At 37.7% G+C, this 18,843-nt stretch overlaps 1 protein-coding gene and 1 long non-coding RNA gene across 2 annotated transcripts; both read right to left on the reverse strand.

Moving 5' to 3' along the window:
- Position 1: 1 nt before the first annotated feature.
- LOC145653845 (uncharacterized) lies at positions 2-3,804 on the reverse strand. Its single transcript, XR_014120051.1, has 3 exons — positions 3,729-3,804; positions 3,529-3,599; positions 2-26 (listed from the first exon to the last, which is right to left on the reverse strand). It is a non-coding gene; the product is annotated as an uncharacterized LOC145653845 (long non-coding RNA).
- Positions 3,805-8,258: 4,454 nt separating this feature from the next.
- LOC145657101 (adhesion G-protein coupled receptor G5-like) lies at positions 8,259-8,965 on the reverse strand. Its single transcript, XM_081711682.1, has 2 exons — positions 8,847-8,965; positions 8,259-8,496 (listed from the first exon to the last, which is right to left on the reverse strand). Exons 1-2 carry the CDS (start codon positions 8,963-8,965, stop codon positions 8,259-8,261), a joined length of 357 nt encoding a protein of 118 aa, XP_081567808.1.
- Positions 8,966-18,843: the final 9,878 nt, after the last annotated feature.

Consider the following 18,843-nt stretch of genomic DNA (forward strand, 5'->3'; position numbering starts at 1 on the left):
TCCATTTTCCACTTTCTGAATTCAATCTGAGACAGGCAGAAAAAGAAGTAATGTGGCATTACACAGTATTGCCAGAGAAGAGCTTTCATAATTTCCTGATGTTTATTCTGACATTGCATTTAATTACAACATATTCACCGAATAGTCCTGTGAAGCTGATGGCCTTTCACTTTTAGAAGTACATATTCAGAAGTACAGTTCACTGATGACCAGTTTCTCAGACCCCTTGCTCACTGAATCATAATCTGAATGAACCAACTATCAGCTAAACGTTCAGTAGGCCATATTATTAATGTGGAGAAATTTAAAATGTTGGTACTTAATAGGAATTTGACTAGAATGTTTTACTCACAGACTAGTATACTGAGCCTACACTGCAGCTGACTGGAATGAGACACAATACATGTGCATGTTTTTCGTTTTTCATTGTATAAACTGGTGCTAGAAAGCAAACTTCTATTCATTTGCCTAATATCATTGCAAACAAACATACAGCTTGTCACAATCAGTCCCTTCCATGATCTGTGTTTTCCCTGTCGTGTTTAGTTCTGTTCCATAGTTTCGTTTTGTCCTCACATTGTTTGATTGTGTACACCTGTCCCTCGTTTCGAGTTCATGTATTTAAACCCTGTTATGTGCCTTGGTTGTGGCTGTTCATTGTTTGTTTGTTTGGAGGGTTGACTGTTGGTTTCATTTTGAATGAATGTTTGATGGTTGTTTCTTTGTACTCCGTGTCTTCGTGTTTCCTAGTCCTGAGTGTTCCCTTGCCTTAGTTATAACCTGCTTCCCTAGTTTGCGTTCGTGTGTTTTTTTTTTGTAATGTATCCCAGGACTCTCCGTGTCGGCTCTGTGACCCTGGACTGCCGAAACGACCCTGATTTTGGATTTGCCCCTATTAAATCTCGCTCCTCTCAGCACACACGTCTGCCTCCTCACCGCTCAACGTTACACAGCTAGATGAAAGATCAAATCTTATTACTCAAAAAATGAGAAGTTCAGTACTATAATTCCAATAGCTATTTGAAAAGAGCAACCACCAAAAAGTAATATGGGATTATTCTTTGTTTGCTTTCTTCCAGCCTTGCAGTACCAGTCATACTCACATAATTTTAATACTGCATGACACGGATCATACCACTAAACATTGTCAGTACACTCTAACTTCCTGAGTGTTCCATTTCCTGCATTCAATGTGCTTCCAAAAAGAGATGTATGTAAGAACAAAAAGAAAAAGTACATGTGTATGTGTATACAAACACACACTGAATGGCCACTTTATTAAAGACACCCATCTATTAGTGTCTTGGACCTCCTTTGGCCACAGCACCAGAGCAATTCGTCAGGGCATAGATTATTCTGCAGAAATCTTGGCCCATGCGTATAACATAGCATCTCACAGGTGCTACAAATTAAATGGCGGTAGTGACATGCTCTGAACAATCTGTTCTACCTCATTGCAGAGATGCTCTATAGACTTGTGAAGGCCAGCGAAGCAAGAGAACCTCACTGTCATTTTTCTGGATTCAATCCCTAACTATATGCCTCTTGTGGAATAGTTCATTATCCTGCTGAAAGTGTCCTTCTGCCACAGGGTAAATGGCTGCCATGAAGGGATGAGCTTTGTTGGCCACAATGCTTAGGAAAGCTCTACTGTCTTAACGTTCATCCTCCGGGGGGGGGGGGGGGGGGGGGGGACACAGGGTGTGCCAAGAAAACATTCCCCATACCATTACTCTACCTCTACCAGCCTGAACTGTTGACAGCTGACAGAAAGGGTTCATCGATTCTTGCTGCTTATGCCAAATTCTGACCCTCCCTTCAGCAGGGTGTAACAAATCTGGATTCAACTGGTAGTTGGAGCACAAACATTGTTGTATTTGGCTGCAGTTTGCTTGATTGTGCACCACCTGTTCATCAGACCGATTCTGGAGATCCTCCAAGTTGTTTACATCTATAAGATCTCTTTTCGCTGTTCTTCCTCGATCATGCCATTCTCTGTATACTCTTAACACCATTGCATGAGAAAACCCCACAAAGTTGGCAGTTTTTGAATACTGGCCTCCAGCTATTCTAGCACTGATGGCCAAAGTGCTCAGTCATTCAAAGTCGCTCAGAATACTTGATTTTCCCATTCTAATGTGAATTCACTCTGATCCACAGAAAACCTGTTTACTAGATTTTATGCTCCTGAGTCATGTATCTAATTGTGTCTAATTTCTATACAGGGAACCTTCACTTGTGAAAGGGCAGGTGTGTAACAGTAAGTGGTAAGGAGGCAGACATGTGCGGAGAAGTGCGAGACTCAAATCCAGACTCAAAGTCGTCAGAGTAGTCCAGGGTCATAGAGCCAACATAGAGAGTCTGAGAATACATGATCACAAACAAACAAAAGCACACAAAGGCAAACGGGGAAGCAGGCTATAACAAAGAGGCTAGGAAAAACTCAGAGACTAAGAAACATGAAGGCTAGGATAAACTCAGACTAAGAATAACACACAGGCTAGGAATGACATAAACAGACTTGGATAAACAAAATAATGGTTCTACTTAATACAATAAACAGCCAAGACACAGGGAACAAGACAGGGTTTAAATACATGAACTAATGAACACTAAATAAGACACTGGGGCAAATCATGCACAGTGAAAAGCAAAACAAGGACTGAAGCAGGAATGGAGAAAGTAAAACATCAATATGAGACAAGAAAACCATGGAAACATGGATGATAGGAGGGCTCAACCGTAACAAGATATTTCTAAAAAAATGGCCATTCTTTCTCCCATGTATACACACATACACACACATGCAGCCATGATGGGTTGCTCACTTGCTTAGTCTTTATATTACATGCTTTGACCCATGAAAATGTTTCTCGCACACAGCTTGAAAGTTTTACTGGGCATAGCTAGGCCTGTTAGAAGAATAATTTCATGCTATTGCACATTCATTCATTACTCTTCATAAGACTGGTAGAGCAGGCTTCCCGAAGTTATGTAATCAATAACTAAGAACACTAAGTTAGTTAGCTTAAAAACTAATTATTTTTTTTTGGAAAACATAACCATTTACTCACATGGTCAGTGAATAACCTTGATGACATTACAAGGAGATGTGTATGTTGGACTTAATGTGTTTGTATTGATGATTGTTAAGGCCATCTCTCGCTTTAGTTTCTACAACCACCTGAACCACAGGTCAATAGAAATGACAGTGGTAGATATATCAGTTATGTCTCAGCACACTGGGCATGAGTACAAGAAATGTCCTACAGAAATCTGCTTCACACTCACTTGCCATAGTTTTGGAAGAAAAAACTGGAAGGAAAACCTAAATTTTAATGGATGCAGAAGCAAACTCCCAAGAATCCATCAATGATGACCCATACAAACAAAACTACATTTACGGGTCCAGGACAATATAAGTGTGCGGCTCCCAGGAAGCTCAGAGTGTTGCCAATGTCTGTCTGTAACAGGCTAATTATGCTATATGTATTACTTTTATGCACTTTACATTGTTCATGTATTTACCTGCTTAGCTTTTTCCCATTGTGAAGACATAGTGTTCATTTTTTTGCTTGTACTCTGTCCTTGAGTCTTGACTGCAGCACACATGATCAGCATTGTTAAAAAAATGACATTAGCAGCTAAAGTTTACTCAACTGCCTCTCAAGCGCATGAAAAGCTCTCTCCCATAAACATGAAAGAATGTAGCAGAAGCTGAAACTCACCTCACATTTCATTCAGACGGTCTGATACCTTATAGAATGTGGCTGCTTCTGAAAACAGACATAAATCTTTCTAAAGAAATCTCACAACAGTGAAGAATGGAAGGTGTCAAAAAGGGTGTCAGTGTAACTTTCCCAGAGCTCATTTCCTGCTTGTTATATCCAACCTCTCATTATTTTGCATATACAAATAAGGGTCTATTGAATGCACCCTACTGGTATCTTTTGGGATGCAGTGTGTACAAAGCCGTGCCTAATTCTCTATACAGGCATAGTCAAATCTATCACTGGTATGTTGTAATAAAGCACACTCCATAAACTGATATTTCATAGTCAAATATTTTTGGAAACACGAGAAGCTACAGGCATTAACTGTAGAACTGTAGAACCACCACTTGATATCAAATGTTTTGAAAATTGTATGGTAGTTAGTAGCTTAGCCAGAATAGTATGGTACTCATGTAACTTGCTTACAATTTTTAAACAAAATTGCAACATTTGTTATGAAAGCTCATGCACAAATGTGACTTTTAAGAGTTGTGGGTGGGTGATTGATATGAGCGTTTGAAATTGGAACAGATGGCATGATAGTAGTACCAGAAGAGGGGTGTGTAGACACCACATAAGTCACAGCTGCTATGTTTGTTAGGGTATATTTCTCAAATATCTGGTTTAAACATTAGTGCTTAATTATTCCCTGAACAGTATATAAATTGACATTTTCATTTTTTAATAGACATTGGCTGGTTCATGAAGGTCATTCTTTATGTCATTTAATTAGTTTAATTAGTTTTTGTCTATGATGACAAACAACGCTACCTCATATTTATACCCCACTGAAACAGGAAGTCCTGGATAAGGGTTCTTGAAGACTAAGATGTGCTTGAACAGGTAAAATAAAAATTGAAATTAATGTCAACTTGATGTATTTAATAAGTGTGTGTGTGTGTGTGTGTGTGTGTGTGTGAGAGAGAGAGAGAGAGAGAGAGAGAGAGAGAGAGAGAGAGAGAGAGAAATTGTGGCACATTTTTGAGGAAAAATAGTTCAGAAACTTTTTTCATCAAGCAAAGAAATTACCCATGAAGGAAAATACCATTAAAGAAACACTCAGAAATAGACAAATACAGGAGGAAAAGATCACGGCATAAAAGCAGAGTGTAAACAGTATACATATTAACACAATAATAACACAGTAGACAACATCTGCAGGAGAATCCTCAAAGCCTGCGCAGACCAGCTAGCCTCGGTATTCACTGACATCTTTAACCTATCCCTGACACACGGTATCGTCCCATCCTGCTTCAAACAGTCCACCATCATTCCTGTCCCGAAGAAACCTCGGCCTTCCTGTCTCAACGACTACCGCCCTGTTGCCCTCACATCAGTCGTGATGAAGTGCTTTGATAAGCTGTTCAGAGACTTCATCACCTCTTCACTGCCAGCCTCCATCGACCCACTGCAGTTTGCATACCGCCACAACCGCTCCACTGATGATGCAATTGCACATGTGCTCCACACCACACTGACCCACCTGGACAAAGGAAGGAGTAATTATGTTAAAATGCTGTTTGTCGACTACAGTTCAGCATTTAACACTATCATCCCCTCCAGACTCACTACCAAGTTGGAAGATCTAGGACTGCATCCATCCCTGTGTGACTGGATCTCCAACTTCCTAACAGACAGACCACAATCAGTACGGGTGGGCAACTGCGCCTCATCCACCCTCACCCTCAGCACCGGAGCTCCCCAGGGTTGTGTGCTAAGCCCCCTGCTCTACTCACTGTACACCTACGACTGTGTGGCCACTTCCAGCTCCACCATCATTGCCATTGCCCTGATCTTGGACAACAATGAGAGGGCCTACCTGGAGGAGATTAAACACCTGGAGAACTGGTGCCAGGAAAACTTCCTGACCTGCAGACCATGGACTACAAGCGGTGCCAGACCAAGGCCAGAAGGATTGTAAAGGACTCCACCCATCCCAACAATAGGCTCTTCTCTCTGTTGAGGTCAGGGAAGCGCTTTCACTCCTTGAAGACCAACACAGAGAGACTGAAGAGGAACATCTTCCCACAAGCCATTCGGGTCCTGAATCAGGGCCACTAATGGAACTGATGGGACTACTCTGCGTATGATATCCACAATAACATCATTATAAAAAAAAAGCTGGAAAAATGGTCAATTGTAAATTGTAAAAACTGGAATTGTACAGTGTATATATGCATAGTATACATTTCCACTCTTCATTCATCATAACAAATTTATTCATAACATATTTATTTATTCATTAAAGCACATTCTATTTCCCTGCATCTCTCCTCAGTCACGGACAGAGCAGTTACAAAAAGCATTTCACTGCCAGTTATACCATGTATGACTATGTACATGACAAATAAACTTTGAAATTGAACAACATTGTGGCCACAGAGATGCATTTAGGTAGTGGAGGTTTTTGTGTCCACAATAGGTTGATTCTTGCTGTGTGATGAATTGGACACCCATTGCCAAATGAACAAGAAAAAGCCTGAGGAAGCAAGAAAAAAGGGAGAGTAAGTCCCATTAAGATCCCACAAATTTGTACCAAAGTTTAATCTTAAACAGCATTGATGCCATTTATGCTTAATGCTGAACAGAAACCTCATAGGTTCTCACCACTTGCTTGTTTTGCATCTGTCATCTGCACCACCAGGTGTTAATGCACAACTACACTTTTGTCTGTTGTCTTGTGTGGCTCTTGCAGTGACAATATGGTGCTAACCATTTTAGCTTTATATGTTACTTGTAGTCTGTATATTGTGTATCTGTATTTGCTGTCATCCAGTGACAGACTGGTTTCAGAATTCTGAGTGACTATCTGATTTTTTCAGAGTGACTATTCCAGGTTTCTGGTTCTTCCAGGTCCCATGTTTAGGCTTATAAAGAAATTTTGTGGTGTCAAATAAGCTGTTTACAAATGTAATTTGGTGAATTTATAATACTTAATTCTGACCTGGCACAGTTGTAAAAAAATGACTTGCATCATACAAATTAAAACAAATTAAGGAATAGAATACCAAAGATTCTGCATGAGGTCCAGTGCTTTAAATGTAATGAATTTAAGTGACAGACAGGCAATGTAGACATGGTGTCAACTTGGCTCACCCTGCAGTGGGTTTAGTATACAGAAGAGGTAGAGGCCAGGGGTGGTTGCTTGACCAAATGAGATGAAGACCACACCCCAGCTGATGCCCAGTAGGCAGGCAATGCCCACAACTAAAAAAGCATCCTTTGCCATAGATTTTAGATTCCTGCCTTGGTTCGCAGGTTGTCGGAAGTGGATGTTCCACAGGACTACTATCAACATGACTGAATTAAAGAGAAATACCACACAGAAAAACCTGAATGTGGTGACATTCTTTACTACATCACTGGAGATGTAGCAGCTGCATGGAGATGGGGATAGGGGTCGAGTGAGGTGGAGACAGAGAAGTAGAATATTGTCAATAAAAATTGGCATTAGTGTTGTCATCCAATCACACATTTACTGACTTATATATTTTTCTTTAGACTTGTGTGTCTGCTACAGAATTAATCATTGCAAAACATTGCCACTTTTTTGCTCACATGTTACTGAAGGTACTGTTGCCTGCAGGAGAGGACCCTTCCATATATATGGTTTTGTCAGCGATAAGGATCACAATAACAACAACAGCAGGGAGGCCTGAAGAATATGATGTCAAGAACATAAACAGCTTTTATACATTTCTAATAGTTATAGAAAAATAAAACTTATCTAAGGTAATCTGACATAATTTTGAGTAATACTGATATAACTCAAATAATTTAAATACTCTATAGCTATGTTTCCATCAACTTTCTGCACAAATTGCAAATGATGTAATGAAAATTAATGAAAAAGACGTTAGCGAATTCTTCTGCTCAGCAGCTTGTTTCCATCAAACTGATTTTTAGTGATAGAAATATGTTGCGTTATGACATTTTTCTGTTTTTGGTTTGCCGGCAGAAAAAGCTTGATTTGACAATTCCATCTCTTCTTTCATGTATGTTCCAAATTCTTTGGCTTTCTTAGCTTTCCTATAACAACTGATAAGTGTCACAAGATGGACTCATACAGCTACTAAATATTGGCCAGTGCATAACTATGTGGCAGATATAATTATCATTAATATCCAAAGGAGATAGTGGCAAACTGAAACTAATGGCTGAAAACTGATCATTATAGCAGTATTGACATGTCAGAACCAGTATGTGTTGATAAAAACTTTAAATCAGTAGCTAATTATTGGGGAAGTATATACCTGATTCAAAACCTTTTTCCTTTAATACAGCATTTTTTGGTAAGCGCTCATGTAAGGGAAACCCTAGCTGTCACATGACACTACATTTATGCAAAAGGTGTTACTGACAGACTGCTAAAGTTGAACGGATAAACGTTTTGTCAACATTATAGAATTTAACTGCATTGATGAACATTTTTAATTGCTAAAGCAATTTTCATAGAAAGCCACTTGAATGGAAAGGTACCTTATGTCAATGGTGACATTTACCCCAGCCCACCAGGCTTAATTTGAGTAGGTATCTCCTGATGTAGATGTTGAAGACCCGCACCAGCAGCAGGTACAGGTGGAAGCCTTCGATAGTTATCCAGGTGAAGGTGGCCATCAGAGAGTAGTGCAGTAGCACTGCCAAGTAGATACATGTTATGGGTACCTGTGGGGCCTGATTTAGTAAGAAATGTACATTCAACAGAATGAGGGCCACAGTCAGGCTGATATGCACTTTGTGAGATTGATCTGCAACAGTACGTCTTGGAGTGAAATAGAGAGAGGCGGGAGGGAGAGAAAAAGAGTTAGAGAGAGAGAGAGAGAGAGAGAGAGAGAGAGAAGCAATTGATTTTAATTAATGCTTTTTAAAATACATAATGCTAACTTTATTCAGTATCTATTTTCTGAACTTCTGAATGCTGCTTTATCTTCTGAATCTACTTTTCTACTTTATCATTAAATATCTAGCAGGAGGCCTACAGATTCTTACATTATTTACTGCAAAGGTACCTTGGAAGCTGCTGCTCTATGCAAAAAGGATAAAGTAAATTGTGCAAAAATGATATAATCTTACCATTTTATAATGTAGAGTAGGATAGTGACCACCAGAAAGAGCAAAGACAAACTGCACCCAATTAGAGTGATGCACGTTAGAATCTTTGTGTCTTCAGCGGACACATTGCTGGGAGACATCTAAACACAAATACAAAATTCTTAATCTCAGAAATGATCACAATTTCCAGTTTATGATTGTTGGACGTTTTTTGTGTGTGCTGAAATTGTTGGAGCTGTACCAGTAATATAGCAAAATACGTTAGGTGATTACACAAACAGTTAATCCAGTCCTCTCCTGCTTTCCATATTGTTGAACAACCATAATCTTCAAACGCTGTTATAAGAAATAAAAGAGAATACCTGTTAACAGTATGCATTAATTTCAGGAAGAAACATTTGCAAGTGAAGTTTTAAGTAGTGTATTAAACACAATTATACATAAGTGTTATTTAAGATTATTTAAAATATAATCCCAACTCAAACCAAGATGTGGTAATTATGATACACCAGCGGTAGTCAACTAGTCAGTGGAAGATAGAATATATTATAATGCACTGCATTTTGTAGTGTATTAAAACCTGCACCACCTCAAACATTATAGATGAAAGTTCACTGCTCGTGTATTATGCAAAAGAAATTGTATTTTATATCTCATACATTTTATACATCAGCAGAAAGAACATTGAAACAATGGCCTTGCTGTAGGACAGGCATGGCTAGAAACAGTTAACTGTCAGAATTAAGAGCCTCAAAGTTACAAACCAAGGATTTCAATATTTTTCATGAATAACCTTGAAACAGTTTTTGTCAGAGAGACTTAATTATCAGAAATCATTTTGTACAAATTTTAAACTGCGACCTGTTTTGTCATTGAGTTGTGAATATGAACACAATCAAGGACCACACAGTTGTTTGTGACAGTAAAGAGTGATTATAATCCAAATACTCTTTAGTGATTCAACTTACCACAGGAGCTGTAGTTGAGAAATATACACTTTGGCACTAAATTTCTATAATGTATTTCCTATGAAGGAAATAAAAAGAAATGACTAGAAAAATAGTGCTTCTGTGTAATTTAAAACATGGTGTGCTGTGATACTTAAGAGTAATTTGAACTTACAAATGACTTCGCAGACACTGAGATAATCACAGGTTGCTTCAAACCTGAGATAGAGATATTACTGATGCTCACACCAATAAGCTGGCCATTACTGACACTGCCGTTCCATAGCTGAGGGCAATGAAAGGAAGATGCATTTAGACTTCATGTAAATAAAAAGACAGCCTCTTATAACATGTAAATAAAAAGACAGCCTCTTATAATTTAGAAAAGGAAAAATGTTTACATTTTTGTAACCTCACCAGAATCCCCCCCCCCCCCCCCCAAAAAAAAAAAAAGATTTTATGGATGAGGTGGATACATTGGCATGGTGATAATGATAAACACAGAAAAGGTCATGGAAAAGGGTTTTCGTGAATAAATGATGATGTAGAGGGACAAAAGTTACTTGATTTCATTATGCCCGACAATAACAAAAAAGCCATGCCCAGACAGCAAACAGCTATAAAGTGTAAGCTACTCAAAGAAAAAATAGAGTGTTTAAGTCTCAAACTTCTTGCAAACTTCAGGTCTGTTTCATGAAACTGTTGTACGATGATGAAATGAGTAACAACATCGGTCTACTGGTGCCTCATTTACATATTATTTACAAAGGACAGACACTAAACACCTTAAATCATGCATAGGGCTGGTAAGATGAGGAAAAGCAGGATATTAGGCATACTATGCTCACTCAAAATGGATCATGAACAGATGGAAAGTAGTGAATCCAGAAGGAAAGAGAAATTTCAGTTAAGCACTTAGGGCTGCTTGTCTATGTATAGTTCCTAGACTTATAATTGACTAAGATGTAAGTATGCAAAATCAGATTGACATTTCCAAATGACATATGTTGACAAACTGAATTGTCTACAATTTTAGTACAAGGATTCAAATGTACACAATTATTATTATTAATATTATTATTATTATTATTATTATTATTAGTAGTAGTAGTAGTAGTAGTAGTTGTATTAGTAATAGTAGTAGTAAGCGGTGTGCAATGCATAAAGTGGGTGGCCATTCTCCATCGATCCCCTAAAACGCACTAAAAATGGAAAACAGAAGGAAGGAAATAAAGCCAGCAAATGTTGAACAGCGAGAGTATCGTTTTAACTTTATTGCACTCATTCCACTACTGCTCAAAGACATCAATAACTTCCTGTTAACCTCTTTTGATATCCTTTTCCAAGCCTTTTCTGTAGCCTTTTTATCTGCTGAAACAAGTGAGGTGTATGCTTTCTTAAAGCCAAAGACTAATAGAGTGCAAAAGACATGCAATTTCAATTAGCCAAAGTTAATGATCAGATATAATGGGAAGACAAAATATGGTAGTATTCCCAGTTAACAAATCACTTAGACTCTAAGATATTCCAAATAAAGATGTTTTATTTTTTATTCACTTCCTATTTGTCTTTTGATCTAATCTACATGTGTTTACAATGAAAATAATAGTTTAACAATTTTACATCATCTTGAATGAGAAAGAGAAATGTTCATTGATTCGACTAGGACAATAAAGTGATTAGGATTACAGGGCTGTACCTTATCATTCGTAGATAAGGTTATCAAACTGAAGAGAACTGTGATTCTGCAGGAGGTTTCTGCAAAAAGCTCCTCTGGAAGGAAGACCTGCACGCTAGTATTCACCACCTCTGCTGCATTTGAAGATGCCTGTTTTGAAAAAAATTAAAAACACTGTGTCCTTAAACAATGGTTATGTTTAGTCAAATGAACATGCAGTATATCATGGGTTCAATGAAGGCCCTTTTACATTAGCACTTAATAGTCAAGCTACATGACATTGCCCAACATACAACAGTGATTACACCATTCTTCACTGACCAGAGATATTTTGCAAGCTGGACAACTATATTTTGTCTGCCCTAGTACTACCTTTTTTCCTACAAAAGAGAGAAAATGTCCAAATATTCTTTTGCTGTTGTCTTGTGGCATCACCTGTACTCAGATTTGGCAACTGAAATTGTAAGTCTAAAGGTGCCATTTAACAATAGACACATCTACATCTAAACAATGTATAAACACACCAGACATGGATGACATGGCATTTTTGGGATCCAATCCTGAGTCCTGGTTACAAGTTAACTCGTAAAAAATCCAAATGACTTGGCTGTTCGGTTAAGTATGTTTTATTTTTTATATTAAAAATAATAGAAGCATGCATTCAACTAATGATGGCTGGACATATTGTAACTGTAAAACATATTGTGTTGGCTGATTCTTTTTCCCCCATTTTGCTCTGTTGTGAAGTCTGTGAAGTTATCTAAAAAGCACAGTATAAAACAAACGTAGTCTTCATTAACTTTTTTCTTATTATTACTGGAATAGACCATGAGAGTTGCAGGGAAGCTAAGGCAGATTCCAATGAAGGGAAGTACCTCTCGACTGCTGGAATGATCTCAGCAAACTATTGCCGATGATATTAGCTTATCTGGTGGGTTTCCTTCAGTTAGCTAGCATATCTGTGCAACTACTTGATGGCTAGCACCAGGTATTATCATGCACCTGTACACTCCATAGCTCCACTTCAAAGCTTGGGTATAGGCAGTCTTACTGCTGTTGCTGTGACGTCAGGTTTTTGTTACAACCAAGTAGAAGTATGCACAATACAACTTGAGGTCAACTAAGTAAACAAATGTAATCATCTACAATTACAATTACCCAAAATTGATAAAATCACCCATCTAACAGTCACCTCTTCTGAATACCTGCTTCTCACTCTTTCTACTCATTGCAAGGTTACAGGTTTTGTTTAGTCAGACTTTTCTTTAACTGCCTGTAGATCTAGTTTGATTCTGAGCTTGTCTGGTACTTTGACATTGATCCTGTTTTACCCTTTGATATCTCTGTCTACTGTGACTTTCACCATTGCCATTACAACTTCACTGCATTGCACTGATTATAAAAAGAATGTATTTATATTCTGAGAAATAATGAAGATACTCAGAAATGCATAGAAACAACTGCATTAAATCATAAAAACACAAACACAATAAACCATCTTCAGTTAATAATATAAACCACATCTTACCATGACATCACTAGCATAAATTGTAAGATTTCCAACATGATTATCTACTTTGTATAGGTATGCTATAATGTTTTCTTCTTTCAGGAATCCTGGCATACAAATTGTAATGCTTTCAAGATCTGTCTCCAGTGTCTTGACTGTCCTGTATGAAATAGCAAAGATAGTACATATATGCATTTTCTAATACGGACCATTCACCAAAGATTATAGCCATCACCCTGAAATACTGGTCACCCCATTTAAAATCAGAGTTTTCAATTCTTACAATTCTGACTGAGTACAACTTGAGCAGTTGAGGGTTAAGGGCTTTGCTCAGGGGCCCAACAGTAGCAACTGGGCAGCAGTGGTGCTTGAACTGACAACCTTCTGACTACTAGTTAAATACCTTAACCATGCATTTTCTGCATCCCCTCCATTTGCCCACTTTAGCTCAGACCTCTTTGATGTGTGTGTTGATGTTGGGGTACTTACTCTATAGCCTTGCCCTGGTTATTTTCAAAGTCACAATGAGCAGTCTTCATATGCTTTATTGTATCTTTAAGAATTTCAGAGACGCAATTGATCCCTACAAGAATAAAAAACAAAACAGTGCTGTCAAGATCTCAGCTTTTGAATGTTTTAAAAAAAATCATAGATTGTTAACCATTTTTAAATAATTCCTATTTGTATTTGACAGGTATAAAAATAGATGATTTAAAGAAATTAAGAAACTAAAATATTTTTCTAATATTACACTTAAAAAAAAAACCTTCTGGTGAAGGTATTTGTGACATGTCAAATAAAGGAACTTGAGACTCATCAAAGGAACAACAACAACAACACAAAGCCACATGGCGGGCTATACTACGTGAACTAGGGAAAAGGGTAGCGAGCCATTGCAGTATGCCCCCCCTCGAAAGCATGGAGATCTTCCCTGGGAGGAGCAGGAAAGTCGGGCCTGGGCCCTCCCTGGGGATGGCATTGCAAGGTCCTTGGATTGGGCCTGAGGACAGGGGCAGACTTGGGGCTCCATGACAGGACAAGCAGGGTACTGGACCTTTGGCTGGACAGGGACACAGGACAGGAGAAAAGACGCTGGGCAGAATGGAGTTGACCGCTGAGGTCCCATTGGCTTGGTCCTTGCATCTCTTCGTCTTGTTTTTGGCGCATTTCTGGAACACAATAGAGAGAGCTTAGCGATGTATTGTCAGGGATGCCTATCCAATAACACATGCCCACGATCCTTCAACTGAGACTTACTTCACCTTTGAGTGGTCGGTCATTCTGTGACGCTGAGAGTGTAATGGGCATAGATATCATTTATTGATACATTATTTATATAGCACGTTCAACAAAAAAGTGGCTTGATATTATTTGGCTGGCAGACTAATTTGCCAACACAAGAGTAGCCTTGACACAGAAGTGGAATTGTTCTAGGTGTTGTACTATTTAGTGTGTCAAGCACAGCAGTGTTGCTAGAGGTTTTACATGTGTCTGTGTAACTACTGCGTTAAGAGTGGTCTACCACCCAAATGTACAGACAACAGTAATCCACTGGTCAGAAACTAAAATAGTTGGCAGATGGATAATTGACTTGGGTGTAGTTACCTACATAATTATTGCAGGGACCTCCTCCTTTCACGTGAACAATGAGTATAATGAGAATCATTATAGTAAGTTTCATCTTCTTTATTGAAACAGGCAGAATAAAAAATACATCAAAGTGGCATGAAATCAGTACGGCCATAAGGACTTACATTACCTGATGATGTTTAGTTTGACAATTCATTTAATTATGACATTTGTCAGTTACATTTATGAGTAATTCATGGTTGTTAATTGACTTTTGATTTCAGGAATTCCGATATTTATATTTATTTTAATATGTACTGAGCATTATGGGTGTAACACCTTGTTTAAAGTTGTAGCCACCGCCTTTGTTGTCTAGTTAATTAGCAGGTGGGATATAAAATAAAATGATGGAAACAGTAATAACTGTGGTATCAGTATTCTCGAGCTTCTTGGTCACTTTTCTTACAGATAAAAGCATACTCTGAATTAACTACTACCTGAAGTTGACTGCTCTCACTTAGCCATGTTGCTAATGCAGGGAAAGTTATATTTTGCTACTTAATGAAAGCTGTAGGTTAGTGAAGATGCCTTTAACAGAATATTATACTGTGCCTTGACTACATCTGACTGGAAAAAGAATAAAAGAACAGAGCGTCCTGCCTAAAATGCAGTTACCAGGTAATGCAGGTTTTCTTAAAAGATTAAAGTATGATCAGTGTGAACAGTTAACACAGATATAAGTACAACAGTGCAACAGCATCTGCATAGCCTTTGTTTTTATTATTATTTTGATTACTTGGCAAAGTGATTGACTCAAAATGTTTTAAAAGTTATTTGTATAAAAGTTATTGTAAATGTTAATTGTTTAAATTAAAGGCTTAAATGCATAGAGGAAAAATGAAAACTGCAGAGCTTTTCAGGAAAGTTCAATAAGCTTTAGCAATCCTGAATCAAGTAAATGAAAAAAGCAGTAATAAATAAATACAGTAATAAGCAAACCTTTCTGGAATCCAGAATCCAAGTATTTAAGAAAGCACAGTGACAAAGAATGTCTGATAGTGTCTTTTGGTGTTTTTAGTATAATCTAAACCCCTCAAACCAGGAAAAAACATATGAATTGTGTTGCCCAATACCAATCTACCAATGACTATCATACGACTACATAAAAATACAAATATATTACTTGACAAGCAAATTTCGAAAGTCCAACATAGTAGCACCAGAGGGAATGCAAAAATATAAATATATTTTCATATTTGTTTCCTTTTGTTTGCAATTCAAATTACAGAGTCTGTCTCAATACCTACTGAGCTCTACATAGACAACATTTTGTGTTGTTACATAGACAACATTTTGCATAGAATATACTCAGTTCTTAGACACCTTAAATATGCAGCCTACTGATATTCCTTAAATTTTTTGAATGCCAAGCTGTTATTAATTAAGTAATTTTTAATTATTTATTACAGTTACATGCTCATCCTGAATAATTTTGTAGTTTCTGTAACTTTATCTTGGTAGCTAACTAGCTATCTTATTCTCAGCGCTCATTACAGAAGTTAGTAATTTTCAGAGACCAGATCATCACTTGAAGCCTTTATGAAGGCTTTTATAGAGAAGGAGAGGCTGTTTACTGGGGAGAAAAATTCAGATTGATAGCTATCTGGCTAGGTTGTGGGTTCACACTTAACCACAAACGTAACAGTGCACGCACAAATGTCAAACAGAGGGCATAAGGTGTGATCAAGCATACAGTCCAGGAGGTACCAGCAGCCTAGACTGGTGGTATAGTTTGAAAACAAAGCACAGGTGGAGACACATTTTGGCAAACATTTGACACTTTTCAAAATGGAAGTGAATGGGAATGGCATATAAAGAGCTGAGGGGGAAAAGGTGATTGGAAGGTTGAGGGAGAGAAAACATGCAACAGGTGGAACAGGTTGGTATCATGCTGAATTTGAACTTGTTTTCTGGTTTAAGCATTGGTAAAAAAAAGTATTTTAATATTTAAAATATTGCCTGAGTATTTACTCCCTATTAATGTGTTTCTAAATATAGAAGTATGCAAAAAGAGAAAGAACAGTGTGTGAACAGGTTTGCTTGTAGTAGAGTATAAAGAAATGGAAACCAGTGTTTGCCAGTTAAAAACTACCCCACTGCTTCCAGGTAGGTTCCAACTCGAGGTACATTTATTTAATGTTCACGTAAAAGAAAGAAAATGCTGTAGGAACAAAATAAAGGAAAGTGAAGTAAAAATAGTCTCTTGCCATATAAGACTTCAACTGACTTGTTCTAGTCCTTTAGATGCAGTACAATTAAGGACGTTTTCCTGCCTTAACATCAGTACAGGCATTGTTTACAGCCATGAGGGCAATTAGACATAACTTCTCTCAACAGGCCTCCCACCTGCTCTTCTCTCTAGACTGGATCTCCCCCTAGGTTTAAACTGGTAGCCCCTCTCCCAATCAGACTGGAATGAACCATTGCAAGTGGAGTTAACATAGAATCAGCTATCAGCCTATGTATTTTTACCCATACCTCATTGTGGACAAAATGATATCAATAAACTACATGAAGCACCAGTTTTCTATTAGCTAGAAAACTTTGTGGACGTGTTCTTGGGGCATGGGTAGTCTCTGTATGCCACTTTTGCAGTGGGTCATTGATCAGACTCCTGTTGATATAAACGAGACCTTTGTGGATCCATGTGCGGTGAAATAGTTATTGACAAACGACCAGGACAGGTGAGGATCTAACAGCAGAGTGTAGGTTTAATTCAGTATAGTGGTACAGAAACTTAGTCCAACAAATCAATAAATGGAACAGGCAGTAGTAGAAACCAGGAGAGCAGATAGCGAGCACAGGCATAAAAATGTAATCCAAAAAACAGGATCATGGATTAGAAAAAAAGGCATACAAAAACAACAAGGGAAAATGCTCAGTAAATGGAGCAAAGGATAACATTACTTTGCAAAGTGAATCAAGTAAAGAAGTGTATATATATGGAAGTTAATAATGGATAGCAGATGCACAAGGCTAGTATTCAGTCAAGAGAGTTCTAGATTGCTGTAGGCCATCTGTCAATGACAATAGACTGGGTGCTCTGGAGTGGCTCATAAATGTGACACCACCTTGCAACTTTACTTTCATTAGTGAGTTTTGCTTCTGAAAGAGCAAATATTTCAGATGATTTTTAAATTGTGGTCTTCTGACATATCTGATTTTTCACTGGACACTACAAGCATAGTCTTCTGATTTACTGCTCCTAAAAGCTTTATCTAAGCACTAGCCTGATCCATTTATTATAGAAAGCGTTTGCAGTTGATGTAAACATGGAGCAATGTTAACATGTTGATTTGGCAAAGCTCTCTGTGTGTTACGAAGTTCCTAAGTATTTTGTGTAAGATTGACTCAAACGACCCACTCGTTGGTTTGTTTTGGAAAAAAATGTTTGCTTTAATTCTCAACAGATTGCACATGAATTCACAAGAATCATGTATATGGATTTGAAAATCTGACTTGGAATGTTATCTTCCTCTATCCTATATATTATCTTCACTTCCTATTTCTCCTATTGATAGCTGAAGAAGATTCTAGGTGAGTAACTGCAGTTACTGTAGTAAGAGATGTAGAGATATTCAAAACTGTAGTAGACAGTTTCCAGAGAAAGAGAACATTTTGAACAGAGATCCTTCATAAGATGTGCATGCAAAGTGCTTCTGAATTAGTACTAGGAGGAGCCAGTTTGTAGATGTTTAAATTGTAACATTCATTTCATGGGGTTCTAAAGATTTAAGTGTGTAGACGAGTTATTTTTATTTGAGTTTCCTAATTTTATTCCTGCCATAGCAACAACTAGCAATGAAGCCAAGAGAACACTTGCTGATTGGTTTGTTGAACACCTTCAGACCAGCAGAATTAAGGATTTGTTGTTTCCAGTGGCAAGGCATTTTAATACTAATGGACACTGCATTAATTATATATCTGTATTAAGTTTTGCATTACCATTTGTTACTATGGCAGAAATGAAATTACATTACACAGCAATGAAATTACAATTATGTTTACATACATGGATCATTGCACCTGACTGTCAAAAATTGAAAATTCCTAAACACCTAATATAATTGAACAGCTATTTTTCATCCCCAAAGCAACTTACAATTATGACAGAGTACAACTTGAGCATTAAGAGCCTTCTTAAAGGGCCCAACAGTGGTGGGTTTTGTACCAGCAACCTTCCAATTACAAGTCAAGTACCTCCAATTACAACTTAAGTACCTTAACCACTTACCTACCACTACCCATTTTCGC

This window comes from Electrophorus electricus, chromosome 3 (assembly GCF_041902795.1).
Source record: "Electrophorus electricus isolate QZ-2024a chromosome 3, ASM4190279v1, whole genome shotgun sequence".
Lineage (NCBI taxonomy): Eukaryota > Metazoa > Chordata > Actinopteri > Gymnotiformes > Gymnotidae > Electrophorus > Electrophorus electricus.